This window comes from Mastigoproctus giganteus, chromosome 3 (genome assembly GCF_048544385.1).
Source record: "Mastigoproctus giganteus isolate SK-2022 chromosome 3, ASM4854438v1, whole genome shotgun sequence".
Taxonomy (NCBI): Eukaryota; Metazoa; Arthropoda; class Arachnida; order Uropygi; family Thelyphonidae; genus Mastigoproctus; species Mastigoproctus giganteus.
In genome coordinates this window covers 208,756,641-208,772,538 of record NC_143577.1, presented here as the reverse complement: position 1 = coordinate 208,772,538, position 15,898 = coordinate 208,756,641, and the positions used below count along the sequence as shown (strand labels likewise).

At 38.4% G+C, this 15,898-nt stretch overlaps 1 protein-coding gene across 1 annotated transcript in view; it reads left to right on the top strand.

Moving 5' to 3' along the window:
• Window positions 1–9,814: 9,814 nt before the first annotated feature.
• The window catches only part of Rab1 (RAS oncogene family member Rab1), a 79,855-nt gene continuing 73,771 nt past the window's right edge, over window positions 9,815–15,898 (top strand). The window contains exon 1 of the mRNA XM_090369602.1: window positions 9,815–9,991. Coding sequence (XP_090225728.1) covers window positions 9,969–9,991 — 23 coding nt within the window. The 5' untranslated portion in view covers window positions 9,815–9,968. The remainder of the gene's footprint in view (window positions 9,992–15,898) is intronic.

Below are 15,898 nucleotides of genomic sequence, written 5' to 3'. Positions count from 1 at the left end.
CGATTTATACAGAGTGAGCAGCTGTTTGGAAGAAAAGTAACGACGAGAGCGAAAGAGAAAACCAAGTTTTTTAGATGTAGAGGAAGCAATATTTGTAATGTGCTTGTGCCAAGAGAGAGATTAGAAGTCAGGGTAATCCCCAAAAGAGATATATCATTTTGCCTAGAAATCGGAGTGTCACTAAAGATAAGCATACGAGCAGAAGAATCCTTTTTGCGAGATATAAGATAAGACTGAGTTTTAGAAGGGTTGAAATCAACTAAGTTTTCTTTGCCCCACTGGAGAATTACCTGAAGATCGGCATTTAAGGAATTGGTAACAGATTTTCGAGAAATCGAAGCTGATTGAGCAGGACAAGGTTTCTCAAAATGGAAAGTGGAATGCAATGTGTTATCATCGGCAAAACTATGGATAGGATTTCCAATCAATGGAAGAAGGTCATTAATATACAAGAGGAAAAGAGTTGGGGAAAGAACTGAACCTTGGGGGCCACCGGCATTAGTGGAGACGGTGGAACCAGTTTTCTCTCTGATCGCTCACCCTCAGTGAGCGATCAGAGAGAAAACTGGATAACCAATTACTAAAAACAGTTGGCAAACCATAAGATGGAAGCTTGTTTAGAAGACCTTTATGCGAAATACGATCGAAAGCCTTTGAGATGTCAAGAGCAACTACTTGTGTTTCACCGAACCTTTGCATTGAATTAGTCCATAATTGCGTAACATAAGCCAGAATATCATCAGTAGATCGAAACTGACGGAATCCACACTGGCAATCGTTGATCAGATTTAAGAGTTGTCGGTTAATTGATTTCTCCATTACTTCAGAAAGATTAGAAGTAATTGCAATGGGACGATAATTGGATAGGAGAGATTTGTCACTTTTTTTAGGAACTGGCTGGATATGAGCAAATTTCCAAGCAGAAGGAAAAACACCTTTGGAATAAGAAAGTGAAAAAAGCGGCAAAGAATAAGAGTAAGTTCAGGAGCACAGGTTTTGAGAACAAGTGGAGAAATACCATCGGGACCTGGAGCTTTCTTAGCGTCAAGATTCGTCAAAATCCTGACATCCTTTTGACGGAAGACCACAGGAGGCATTGAATGGCGCGTGTTGGGAATAGTGGGAGGTGTTTAACCAAGATCGTTAATGCATGAGTTGAAAGAAAAATGGGATGCTAGCAGGTCAGCTTTATCCTTGGCTGAAGTGACAACAGAACCATCTGGTTTGGACAGAGGTGGGAGCAGAGATGGGCAAAAGTTGCGGCCAATAGCTTTGGCAAGAGACCAGAATGCTTGGCTACCATTAGGGCAAGAAGCGAGTTTTCTACTCTTAGCCTGTTCAAACTCTACTTTGGACTGCTTAATAACTGCTTTACAATTGTTGCGAACTTTCGTGTATGCAGAAAATGAAACTGAAGAATTAGAAACAAGCCAATTACGATATGCAACATTCTTCTCTTGAGCAGCCTTAGCACATTTATTGGAAAACCAAGGTTTAGATAAAGGACGAGATTTTAAAGTGGAGTGTGGGATAAAGGATTCCATTTCTACAAGAATAATTTCATTGACATGATCTGAGCAAACGTTGACATCAGAACTTTTGAAACAGTAATCCGACCAAGGAAAAGAAGAAAAGAAGTCTTGCAGGTCATCCCATTTTGGATTCTTGTAATGCCAAACAACACTAGGTTGGGAATAGCCATGAGATAAAGGTTCTGTTGGAGAAGAGACAATCACCAAGTTGTGATCTGAAGTGCCTAAAGGACCTCTCACTTCGACCGTGTACTTAGAAGGGTTGTTTGTGAGAAAACGATCAAGCGTATTGGCTGTATGATTAGGATTGTCCGGTATTCTTGTAGGTAAATGAACAATCTGTGCAAGGTCATTAGTAATTGCAAAATCCTCAGCATCTCGACCAGCTGGGTAAGTGTGACTAGAAAACGGAAGCCAGCTGGGGTTGTGAACATTAAAATCACCAAGGAAAATTACCTCACTGTTAGGAAAGTTGGACTGGAGAAAGTCAGGTTGCAAAGAGAGGAAGTCAAAGAGCTCCAAGCGATTATTGGAGTTGGGAGAACGGTAGAGACAACAGATGAATTTGACACAATGAGGTAGAGAGATTTTAAGCCAGAGAAGATCAAAGAGAGGAGATTCCAAATTGCCAAGTCTCTGACAGGGAATATAGAATGGACATATGCACAAGTACCACCTTTGAGGCGAAAGGAATCATACAGCGAATAATTTGGGCATCTGAGATGAGCAGTAGTTGAATCAACCGATAACTGAGATTCTGTCAGAAAAAGTACACGGGGTTTGGCAGACTGCAAGTGGAAATGGACATCGTTGAGATTAGAATTGAGACCACGTATATTTGTGAAATGAATTAGGAAGTGCTTGGGAGGTTTAGATATTTTCGCAGATAAGCTTGCTGTATTAGTTTGACAATTCATGGTGTATTCAATAGTATGAAAAAGTGGGTGGGACATGCTGTATGAAGTAATGAAATTTTTGGATATGGCATACATGTGGTAAGAATATACCCAGATCCTTGACATAACGTGGCCTCGACAATGCTCCTCGCATACACACTACTCGGACTCCCTCCAGTCACTATCTGGCAGAGTAGAGGTAGCAAGATTATACACTAGCTGATCCGGAAGCCTCCTAGAGAGTTACCAATAGGTTCAGTACAGTGTACTAACTAGTGGCCGGCCTGCGAACACCGTTTTAGAGCTGTACCCTCGAAATGTAAGGAATATTGGATCTCGCCACGATGTTCATCCTAACCTCAAAAGTCATCAATCATACTGCACGATGGAAGAGATTGGGAGGGGTTGACCGGAACTTAGCTCTAGAGACTAAACATGGGTTCCACCACTTCAAGCCTACAATAAGCAAAGTGGTGGTATTGCACCGGTTGATGAGAGTCATCTACCACCTAGTACTGCCTGGTAACATAAAGGGCCGGCGTCCCTCCATGTGGCATGGGCGCCACACCTCGACCCCTGCTTACGTTGGTTCACACCTGGATGGTCACCCACCATGTACTTGTGCATTGAGGGTATACCGGGATGAATAACCGTCGCACCATCGTAAAGGTGCAAGCAGAGGATTTGGCTGTCAGAGACCTTCCGGACTTCGCCGAAATTGGGTCCGCTTGACTTGAGTTTTACCCGAATATCAGTTCCATCAGCGTTTTAGACTCCCAGGTAGCAAGTACAGCTTGTCTGGCATATCTGAGAGAATGTCTGTGACAACCTCAAGGACCTGATGATGGGAGTTGCAATAAAATTATCAGGTTCTGTATTGGAAAATGATTGAGAAGATGGAATATATATAGGAGCTAAGGTTATTGATATACTGATTGAAATACGTGCTGCATGGCTTCCAGACTAATTTTTAACTGAGTGGGCCTGGAGGGTATATTTGATTTCACAAGCACAGTTATTCCTCTGCGGGCGTAAGACTCTCAGATCCTGTCTTTTCTATACATCATATGCATGGCATGTGTAATTTGTAAAGTTTGGTGTAGCTTGTAATGATAAGAAATTTTCCTGAAGACATACTCCTATTGGATTGAATTAAATTGAATTGAATTAGTAAATCTCTTAGTCCTCTGCAGTTCCACTGTATGATATTAGACATTATTTAGGTTTAGTTGTGGCCTAATCTAAACTTAGGTTTAGTTTAGTTGTTTAGGTGTTGTTATTCTCAGGATGCAATTTTAAGTACTAGGTTGTCAAATCCAGTGGTTTCAATTCCCTGTGTCTCCCATTGAAATCATTATTTTGTTGAGCAGTTATGCTAGGTCATTTCGTCCAAGTGGTTTGTCAGCTTCTGATCAGTTTATAGAGTATAGTCAGTTCCATGGCGTGCATCTAAAAGGTCCATGCCAGTGTCCGTCAGCTAACAGTTTGATTTCACTGCCATTGTTTCGGTAATTTGATAGTAGTACATGTCGGTCCCCAATGGATCCCAAGGATATGCTGTCCAATAAGTGTTATTTTCAAAGTACAGTTTCAAGTCCAGGGTTATCAAGTCGGGTTTTTTCATCTTTCAGCTGCCTCTCATTAGAAGTATTTATTTTGTTGGTCATTTATATCAGGGCAGTTCGTCTATTTAGTTTGTCCATTTCCGATCAGTTTAGTCATATATTCAATTCCATGCCATGCATCAGTAGGGTCCATGCTAGTGCTCTCTGTGGATGGCAATTAATGTCCTGCGTTGGGCAAAAAGCTCCTGTGTGTACTTAGTAAAAGCCATGTACTCTTCTGGTGAGTCGAGGAGATGTGATTCCAGATTCCGCGGAAGTAAGTGATTATTGTCATTAACCGGCAGCGAATGTCTTCATAATGGGTATGGGTACAGTCAAACATAATGCGGTACCAGGTATCTGCCTTCCCGCATGTGCAGCGTGGGTCCTCGACAATCTCTCATCTATGGTAATGAAACGAAGACGAAACTCTGCTGCATGACCGTGATTTTTTTTTTTTTTTTTTTTTTTTTTTGCAGCCAATAACTGCTGAACTGCCATCGCCATGTGACTGGGCGCATTGTCATGGTGAGGGATCCTGCCATCCTTCCATTTTTGAGGTGGTCTTTGCCTCATTCTCACGCAGCATGATTTTGACGTTGGAGTTTGTTGCCCAAGACTTCTAAGACCGTGGTGACATTTTTATCTACCGATCGGATGATTCTACCTTGGTCTCTTATGTTACTTGAATTTTCACCTTTTCATGGCGCACTATAACCTTGCTGTTTTTGCGCCATAAAATTCCAAATCAAATCAAACCTTGGTCTCAGGGTCGTAGCTGGACATCCAACTATCGGCCCAGTAACCAAACTATTAGATTTAGGCCACTCGAATAATTAAATTCATCTGCCGTGCTGGGTGTCTTATGTCTGTTAATTGCGTGTGTTCTATGGTCGATTTGTCCATTTTGCTGGACGAAAATCCCAGGTTCTGGGGAAAAAGCCTTGCTAGCTACGCCTGAGACCAACTAACTCAGCTACGGAGTGAAAAGAGCCCATTAAAGTTCCTCGCGTCGTCGACGGGATTCGAACCCGGACAGATGGCCCCAGTAACCACTTTTCTTAGGAAAAACAGCGTTTAAAATGTTTGTGAACGAATAGTGGCTGCAATTTTATATTTATCAGAGCATAATTTGGCGTTCAGGGGCAGTAGCGATGCTTTATATAAACAGCACAACGGTAATTTCTTAGGTCTCATAGAATTACTTGCAAGATTTGACCCAATCATGAAACAACATTTGGATCGGTGCGTAGAATCAGCACAGTATATGCCCTGCGGAAGTCATAATTTGAATTTAGTTCTTGGAGACATATCAAAATCATCTTCTCTCGCAAAACAGGCAATCGATCATAGAACACATGCAATTTACAGAGATAAATACGGGTTTATGTAATCGCGTTCCGATTTATCTCATAGAATACAAGATGACCTGATTTCTGCTTTGGCTAAAAAAGTTAGAAAGGAAATAATAAATACAGTTAAGAAAGCTAAGTATTTCACAATTTTATTAGATTGCACTCCAGACGTAAGCCATCAAGAACAATTATCTGTTATTTTAAGATATGTTAATGTACATAACTCTGAAAGTGATGTGAGTATACGAGAACGACTTATTTGTTTTGAAACAGTAAAAGACTCGACAGGGAAAGGGCTGTCAGCCAAAACTGAAAGTATATTAGAAAAGGAGGAATTAGATTTAGGGAACTGTCGAGGACAGGGGTACGATAACGGAGCTCATATGAGAGGTTTATATAAAGGCGTGCAACAAGCACTTATCCTGCAAAAGAATTCCAAAGCACAGTATATGCCTTGTGGAAGTCATAATTTGAATTTAGTTCTTGGAAGACATTTCAAAATCATCTTCTCTCGCAAAACAGGCAAATCGATCATAGAACACATGAAATTTACAGACATAAATACGGGTTTATGTAATCAGTATTGGTAATCCAAATATAATAATTTGATTTGATTTTACCCAGCAGTGGTAGTCTGCCCGAGTAACACAGTGGCATCGTCACCGTCCTTCCCATACAGGGTGGAAAAGGTCCAGTTCGAATCCCGTTAATGAGCATAGTACTTTTATGGGCTTTTTTCACTTCGTGGCTGAGTTAGTCAGTCTCAGGTGTAAATGGCAAGTCCAATTTACATGCACAAATACGGGTTTATATAATCAATTATCAGTAACCCTAATATAATAATTTGCTGTGTTCCATGGTCGAAGCACAGTGGTTTCGTCACCGTCTTCCCCTAAGCTGAGTGATGACGTGGGGAACTTTTATGGGCTTTTTTCACTCAGTTATTGAATTAGTCGGACTCAAGTGTGTAGATAGCAAGGTTTTACACCAGAAACTGGAGTTTTTCGTCTAGCAAAAGAGACAAATCGACCAGCGAACACACGCAATACACATGGGTAGTTGAATTCGGGGTGACCCTAATATAATGGTAATAGTTTTACAACGTCCCATAACTGCTACTTTATCATATTGACTTGCAAAACCAGATGCAATTACCATTGCTCTAGCATACGAAATTGTTTCGGTTTTTACACTGCGAGCTATGCTGCATAGCCCAATACTTATGTGGTGGTGGCCATAATTTAGTGATTACTGAGTGTAAATTGAAAAAGGTCAGTTGCTAGACAGATTGTGAAAATTTGCTTTGAAGCAGCGCATGATAGATTGTTGAAAAAATTCCCATCTGGAGTTATGGAAATTGATAGTTTGAAGAAATTTATATGAAAAGGTCAGATGAGGTGCGTAGTTATTGCTTGACAAAATTAACAGAACAAATGTTTTTCATGAATTTTTTTTGTGAACAGTGTCGCCGAAGGAGAATATTTGATATAATAGACATGCAAACTACAGAGCTGCAAATTATGCAAATTATTCAGCGTATAAATACACGGGTTGCGACGACATCACTTCATTCCCGTTTTTTGGATTGCTTAGTAGAATAGCTAAATCTTCAGTACTCAGGATGCAAATTATCGTCGTTTAAATCATTCTTTGATATCTGGGGCCATTGGATGACTTGAAGCCCGGCAGTTGCAGGCAGAGGTGGTTCATTGACTCAGTGTATCAAGCAATGTCGTCTCGGCACTATGGATGCAGTTTCAGGAGATAGGAACTATTACAAGAAGAGATGGCCAAGGCTTCCCGAGGACTATGTCAACCAGAACAGACTGCTATCTGGCTCTAGCAGTAAGACGGAATGCTACGATGTCCTGTCATCAGCTTTCTCTTGTTGCTGTGGCTACAGGTGAAAACATTTCCAACTGGACTGTGTTATGAAGGCTAAATTCAAGTAAACTCTACGCAAGGAAGCCAATGGTTTCCTTGCGACAAACGAGGAATGCGGTACCATTTCTCTAATATCAGAGAAAGGGGCACTTATAGTAGAGGCGGTGTTCTCGTGTGTGTTGGAATAATGATCAACGGTCCTATCTCTCTTCATGTTTTTGATAGGCGTCCATAACCATGCAGAGGCCCAGATTCTCTTTTCATGTTCAACAACGCCATTGCACATAGAGCTCTCGAGTAGTGGAGGAATCTTGAAACTGAAGATATCCAACTACTGCCATGGCCAGCACGAACAGCAGACTTAAATCGGATCAAACATGTGTAGGATGCCCTTGGGAGTCGCATTTCACGTCGACAACTAACTCCTTGGTCGCTTGATCAGCTAAGGTGTGCGCTGTTGCAAGAATGGGATTTGTTGCCACAGAATCTTATAGGCACCCTTATATCCAGCATGGTTCATCACTGTTAAGTTTGTTTAGCCGTTGGAGGGGATCAACTCCAACGCTGTACTGATGTCAAGCGGCTATGTTTTCGAGCATTTTGTATGGACTTCTGTAATGTAACCACTTTTGGTAATTCTTATACAACTCCTATAAATGTCCCTTATACCAATCCGAAGTTCCTCGCTGTCTCCTCATTTCATCGTTAGTCTATGATACACCATTATGCCAAATATGGTGCCGCTGCATGAGTTACACTATGTTATTATTATTATCCCTATGGTGCAAGGAAGCCTGAGGCTTATTCTGCACCAGCCAAAAAAAAAAAAAAAAAAATCCCGCGTTACCCTGAGAGAGAATGATGACACCCAGCTCAGGACCCTGGGTAAAGTGAAAAGTGTAAAGTATTCGATGTCTAACAGACCCAGGGGTTTCCCCCATCTCCGCGTTGTGTACTCTGTTTGTGTATCACTGAAGGCCAGAGGTTTAAAAAGTGTAATGTGTGTTAGCATTGTGTAGTGTCATGTTATGTTGTTCTTCTGACCATTTAGCCGTTGCCCCCCCGTTAAGCCCATACTCAACAGATATGAACCCCTGGGGTGTTTATATATATGTTTATTAACTATATAGTATCGGAACTACGTATGTAGTTCTGATACTATATTTGAACTACGTATGTAGCGTAGAGGGCATCGTTTTAATTGTATCTCATAATGTGGTTGCTTTCACAACAGATAGCTACTATTGCATTACTTCAAATAAATGACGCTACTCTAGTAGAGAAGACTACTGTTATTTATTTTCAGCGGTACCACCACCCAGATGATCGTTTCGAAGCTGTGTGGCTTCATCATCAGTGGGCGGCTAGGTACCCTGGTAATAGAACAAGCCATCACAGTTGCGAAGTTATATCCACATTATGAGAGATGCCAAAAGGGTGTGGTGGTAATGTATTTGGAAAATTAAATGCACAGGTCATAATCCTTATTTGAAGTAATGCAATAGTAGCTATCTCGTTGTGAAGGCAACCACATTATGAGATACAATTAAAACGATGCCCTCTACGCTACATACGTAGTTCAAATATATGGGTTAACTATGGTGTATTTACACTGATACTATATAGTTAATTATCAAAACCCATAAGGATTATGCCCTGTGCATTTAATTTTCCAAATATATGTTTATATATTATATATGAGCCCTCCTGGATATTTGAACTACGTATGTAGCGCAGTTGGTAGAATCGCGGTTTCCCCCACACCACGTGGAAAAGACTCGTGTTTGAGTCTCGTCGATGACGTGAGGAATTTTTATGGAGCTTTTTCACTACGTGGCTGAGATAGTCGGTCTCACTCGAGGGTAAAGGTCATGGTTTTTCCACAAAAATTCGGGTTCTTCGTCCAGCAAACAAAAAATCGACCGCATAACACAGGCTATTTACAGACTGTATATACGGATCAATATAGTCTTAGTCGCTTAAGAAGAAGAAAAAGAAGAATTAATCTCCTAAAACCCTACAACAACATATGCAATAAAGAGTTCTTCTATACTGTATATATTTTTGGGGTGATGCTGTAAAAGCATGCTGCCTTGCATCATTTCTCACTACTAATATTAATACTGTTTCAAATGTAAAATCTTAGCATATTATGTGCACTTCAGTTCCTGTGAATTTTATTTTGTCACTCTCAATCCTGTTCCTGATAAGCGTGCGGTTAATATATGATAGATAGTAAAAAAATTACTTTTTTTTTACCATTTGTCATTTAATCGTAAATGATACTTTCTAATAAATGATTGAATGACTATTGTGGCACTTGCTGTTTCTTACTGATCCTGTAAAATCCTTCTGGATTAATACAAAGAGCAATTATCACTTTTGTCCATCCAATGTTTTCCTTATACTGTCCACGAAGTGCTTCGTAATGCCCATAAAATATAAAAAATACATTGTACAGTTCGTATTGTGAAATATAGAATTTGGCGCTGTAGTCATGCCACGTCTTGTAGATGACGTCATGTAGAACAATCAGTAGACACCCTCTAGATCGCATTGCGTGAAAGAGGGAGGAGGGAGCCATCTTGCTCTTTTTAGAAGGTTTTTGAATTGGTTTAATTGGTATTTATAGAACTCTGCTGTGTAAAGTTCACGCTTGCTTAGCATATTATTTGCATATATTGTTTTCGAAAAGTAATGTCTACGATGAATCCGGAATAGTAAGTAGAAAATACTTTTTAGTGGTAAACATGTTGAAAGTTTTGTTCAGAACGATAGGCTTACCGAGCGTAATAATTCAGCTGTCGTAGTTGTTAAATCTGCTTGCTGTTGGCAACTCCCAGTTGCTTCCTTGTATCACGGCATCTAACAGTGACCGAGGACATTATGCAAAATGAAGAATTAATATTTTAGGCGTGAAGCTGCTATTTAAGATTGACATTTAAATTTACGCGAATTTTATGGCTGTGACATATTTTTCAAAACAATGGTTAATTTTGTGAAGTGGTTAAAAGTTTTTTTTTTTTTTTTTTTTTGTCCATTTGAAATATCCGTGAAAACACCTTTGAATTCCTTTCTTAGTAAAGAACTCGAAATTGGCGATTTAATAACACGAAAAAATTAAGTGAATGAAGAGCATTTTTAATTATTTTGAGATGACCTTTTTCTTCCTTCCCTTACGAATTGATCTATTTATTATGAGAGGCTTTGTGCCCAGAGTTTATTCTTTGGTAGTGAAGTATTACCGAATGTGTAGCTTTAATTCAATAGAACAGAATAACGTTGTTCATTATTATTATTTTTTTTTTAAAATTTAGTGTTCTGCATTTTGAGGTTTTCTTTGTTGAGCGTTATACTCGCTGCATAAAAAAAAAATGGTACAAAAAATTAGCATGCTTCTATTTGTTTTAAGCTAATGCATTAAAATTGACATTTAACAAAATGGAGACCTTCGGGCGGCTAGTTCTTTTAAAATTTAGGGATTTATTAAAGAAAGGATTTGCATTGGTGCGTTTTTGTAAATGATTTTTAATAAACGTTGTCCCTGAAACTTTTTTTGTTTCGAATTGTACTGCAGTGTACAAAATTGCTTTGGTTATATACTAAATTAGTTGAATTTGACATTTTTAAGTTCAACCCCCCCCCCTTCCTGTTTGTTTAGTTGCATTTAGCCTGCTGATCTGTCAAAAGACAATTTGACAACTCATCTTTTTGTGTACCCAATGTTTCTAGTAGATACTGTGTTAGAATGGAAACATTACTGTGGTAATAATCTGGTGTAATGGTGATTAATAGAATTTTTTTTACTGAAGTGATTTTGGAATATTTAATTTCAGAAATTGCTTTCTATTATTTTGCTACATATTCTTTACATGTAGTTTTCCTAATTAATGCTAATAGCATTTTAGAAAATGGTATTGAACAAAAACATTGTTTTTTACACAAGTTTGTTCATGTAATTCTGTTAAGGCCCATTTATCTTCTCCCCCCCCCACACACATTTTGTATATTGTTTAGAACCTGTGAACTTTGATGGGAAGGAAAATTAGTAATAGTAGTGGCAAATGATGCAAGAAAGTGAGCTTATAAAGTATCAGCCAGAAAAAAAAAAAACTACCCACATCACCTGTCCATACCATCTAATAATTTGTCTAGTCCTTCCTTGAATTTATTCAAAGTACCCACTTGTACAAAACAGATGGAAGTTTGTTCCAACAATCAACCACCTGCTAGCTGAAGGCAAACTCTTGCACATCATTCTGTAACTATCCTTACTCAATTTGAATTTACGCCTTGTGTGGTCTGAGCAGGAGGAGCAAGAATGCCATTGGCAGTGAGCTTACCCAATCCATTCAAGGCCTTAAACACCTCAATCAGATCTCTTTGCGTAGTCTCCAGATGCTGCAGTTTTCAGAACTGAAGCTTGTCTTGGTAAGACCACCCTTTTGTTCCCTTCACCAATTTTGTTGCCCTTCTTTGCACCCATTCTAGCAGATCATTTTCTAAAATGAGGCCTCCAGACCTGTATGCAGTATTCAAGATAACCATTGCCTTGTACAATACAATAATCACCTTATCCCTGCTAGAAAAAATTGTGTATCATTGATGACACACAATATCATTGATGACACACAAATCCCATAAACTCTCCTGACAGCCTGTGCACTGCTTAGTGAAATTTAATATCTGACTGCACAATTACCCCAGGCCTTTTTCAATTTCCACTATGCTGAGTGTAGTACCACACAGTTAGGATATTAATCTGGGATTACTGCTACCCACATGTAGTACCTTGCATTTACCAGTGTTAAACTTCTACTGCCATTTCTCAGCCCATCTGCCAAATTTTTCTATATCTTGTTGCAGTAGCAAACCTTGGTTACTGTCATTAATACCCTGCCAACCTTTATCTGCAAACTTGATATAAAAATAAATAAATTTTCTGTTTATACTCCGGGACGACCAAACGGTCAGAGGAGTTCACAAGATAGAATACAAGAAACAGCACCGTATTCAGCAGTCACGGGCTTGAACCCTGGTCACTCAAGGCACGTTTTAAAAGAAACTGGACATGTAACTATTAGATTACCCTTTAAGCTTGTTTGAATTTTGGAATCATCCGAAGTTGGAGCCAGACAGTGGCTATGTACTATTTAGCTAGGCCTTAGTTTGGTAAGTGTTACTCTGTATTGATTTGGATACAGTGAGATTGCAAATGTTGCAGTAATTGTGCAGATTAAACTTAACAGATGTTAAAAATAAGAAAATCAAACTTTATACTTAGCCCACTTATTAGTATTTTTAATTAGAAAGTGCTTAATTGTACATGACGTGTAATGTATGGTTGAATTTTTTTTTCAATATAACTTCTCGAATGAAGGTAAGCAACAGTGATTTTGGACTCTGTAAGGGCTATGGATGACATTACCAACTTTTAATATAAATATTTTTATTTGAATTTAATGAGTATTTTATATTTCCACTTGTATGTTTTAAGGATAGCCTCATACTGTTTTCTGGTATCCTAATTAGATCGTATGTATAACTTAGCTTAAAGGACTGGTATCCTAATTTAACTGTTAGGAGAAATTTGGTGTTTATTGCATTCCAGTTACAAATCTGTGGTATATACTGAATTAAATGTAAACTATCTTGGTTATCAAGCTTTGGTTGTTTTTGTAATAATATTGTAGTTTTTAATAAAACAGTACATGTCACTTGGTTATCCTTACGAAAGAGGATTCATTGAAAAGCAAAAGCTAAGAATAACTTTAGTGATGCATGTTATCCTGGTTTATTAGCATTTCAAAGACTGAAAATACAGCAACCTTTTTCATTGTACCTGTTCAGAAATTGTTATACAGTGCAAGATCCCATTGTAGTAAATGACCCATCAGTTACTACTAGGTATAGGCAGCGCACATCAATTATTTGCCATGCATAGTATCAGTTGGCATGCAGTATTAACAACTACATGTGTTCATTCCAAGCAAGGTTAGCATGAACAGAATACATATTCAGGTCCAGGCTGACAGGTTTAGGCCCACTGAATCACTTATGTTGCTGTTGGCCCTGTCAGCACTTGCTGCTTGGCCACCTGGGCCAGCCTGTCATAATAACATGACAACAGTTAAATTTATTTATTGTATGAACTTTACTATGCAGTTTGTATCGAGAACTTAGGTTAACTTAGATAGTCTTCTAGATCTATATTTAAAATAAAATAAACAAATGACAGCCTGCAATTAGTTATTATAAAAATCAAATTAAATGTTTCTTTCGGATTTCCTCCCCTTTAACAACATTATAGAGAAAATGCATTATTTTATAACCAAATACATTTTGTGGTTAAGCAGAGTTGTTCATTATATGGTATAGATAAATTTTTGAAAATGAGTATAGAAAACATCAATACAGTTTTAAAATAGTAAGAATAACTGTTTTGCTGAAAATATGCGCATGTTATATCAACACATTTTGGTACATACCTAAACTGTGTCTGATTAAGTTATTGCAATTACGAGCAATAACATTAGTTGCCTTGAAGAAATGCAAGAAAGTACAAATGCATTAGTTGCCAAGAAGGAAACAGCTAAGTAATAGTTCTAATTTCTCAGTTGAATCAAAGATACAGATTAACACTTGCTCCTGGGCAATTACCAATAGTTATATTAAGCTAAAAATTAGTTACATAAAGAAAACTGCATGTTATGATTTCAGTGGCTAGATTTTGTGACATAATAGTGGTTATGAAACTGTCAACTTGTTTGACAAGTCTAGGTTAAAATTCCATTGATATTGAAGCAGGTGAACTAGTTTATCTCTTACAGAGGTGATTGGTTTTGGAAATGGTATTTAATTTCTGTAGAGATGAGATATAAGCATGTAATTACAGACCAGTTAGTTTAACTTCTTTTCCGGGTAAAATAATGTCGTCACTGGTTAAAGATGCATTGCAGGATCATCTAGACAAGACTGCAGCAATAATTCAGACACAGCATGGGTTTGTTAAGGGAAAGTCTTGTCTGACAAATTTGATAGGATATTATGATGTTACAAAGGAACTGGATGCAAAAAATAATTTTGATATCATATATTTGGATTTCAGGAAAGCTTTCGACACTGTTGTGCATGGAAGACTATTGTATAAATTGGAGCAGAATGGTATTAAGGGTAAGTTGCTACAATGGATAAAAGGATGGTTGAGTGGGAGAAGACAGAGGGCAGTAATTAATGGGTGCTGCTCTTCGTGGACTAATGTTATTAGTGGAGTCACACAGGGTTCGGTGTTGGGTCCTCTGTTTTGTATATTTATCAATAATATTGATGAAGTGTTGAAGTTTGCAGATGATACAAAGGTTGGCAGGGTTGTTAATGACAGTAATGGAAGTGTGCTACTGCAACAGGATCTAGATAATTTGGGCAGATGGACTAAGAAGTGGCAACCGAAGTTTAGCCTTGACAAATGCAAAGTACTGCATTTGGGTAGAAATAACCCCAGAGAAATGTACCAACTGTGTGGTACTACACTTAAGATGGTAGAAAATAAAAAAGACCTGGGAGTAATTGTGCAGTCAGATATGAAGTTTTCTGAGCAATGCAGACAGGCTGCCAGGGCAGGTCATGGGGTTTTGTCAATGATATATAGGAATTTTGCTAGCAGGGAAAAGGTGATTGTCCCTCTGTATAAGGCAATGGTCAGGCCACACCTTGAGTACTGCGTACAGGTCTGGAGGCCTCATTTTAGGAGGAATGTAGATTTGCTTGAGCATGTACAGAGAAGGGCAACAAGATTGGTGAGGGGAATAAAGGGATCCTCTTACCAAGAGAGGCTTAAGTTCTGCAAATTGCAGTGACTGGAGACTAGGCACCTGTGCGGTGATCTGATTGAGGTGTAGAAGGCCTTGAATGAGTTGAGCATGCTGAATTCTGATGGGATCCTTCCACTTGTTCAGATTACGAACCTAAGGGGGCATAAATTGAAATTAAGAAAGACAGATGTAGAATAGATGTGCAGAAATTTGCCTTTAGCCAGTGGGTGGTTAATTGCTGGAACAAACTTCCATCTGTCGTTGTGGAAGTTGATAGGTTAAATAAATTTAAGGAAGAACTGGACAGGTATTTGGAATGAATGGTGGTTTTTTTTTTTTTTTTTTTTTGGCTGATGCTGCATCACACTTGCACCACATACCACTACTACTATGTCACCACTATTATTACTCATTCAGAAAAGATCCAAGTGAAATGGCAATCAAGTTGCATTTCAGCGACCAAATTTCCATTCTAACATGACTATTGTTATATAACCTTTTTTCCTAAATCATTTGCATTGTCTCTTTCTGTCTTTATCTGATAACCAGCAGCATGTTAAAGCAAGCTCCATAGCTACATATGCTCCAGTATTGATGTAAGGTGCAAAATTGTAATATGCACAATTGTTTCAGTTTTCTGTCAGATTTTATTTATAGTTGCTTATTTAGTTATAATTATTTTAGTTGTCATTTAGTTATAGTTATTAATAACTATAGTTTAGTTATAGTTGTTTAGTATATACAAAATTTAATGGGGAAGTATTTTTTCCTTTGAAGCAAAAATACTATGGAGAATCAGGGATGTTGGTTGGCTGC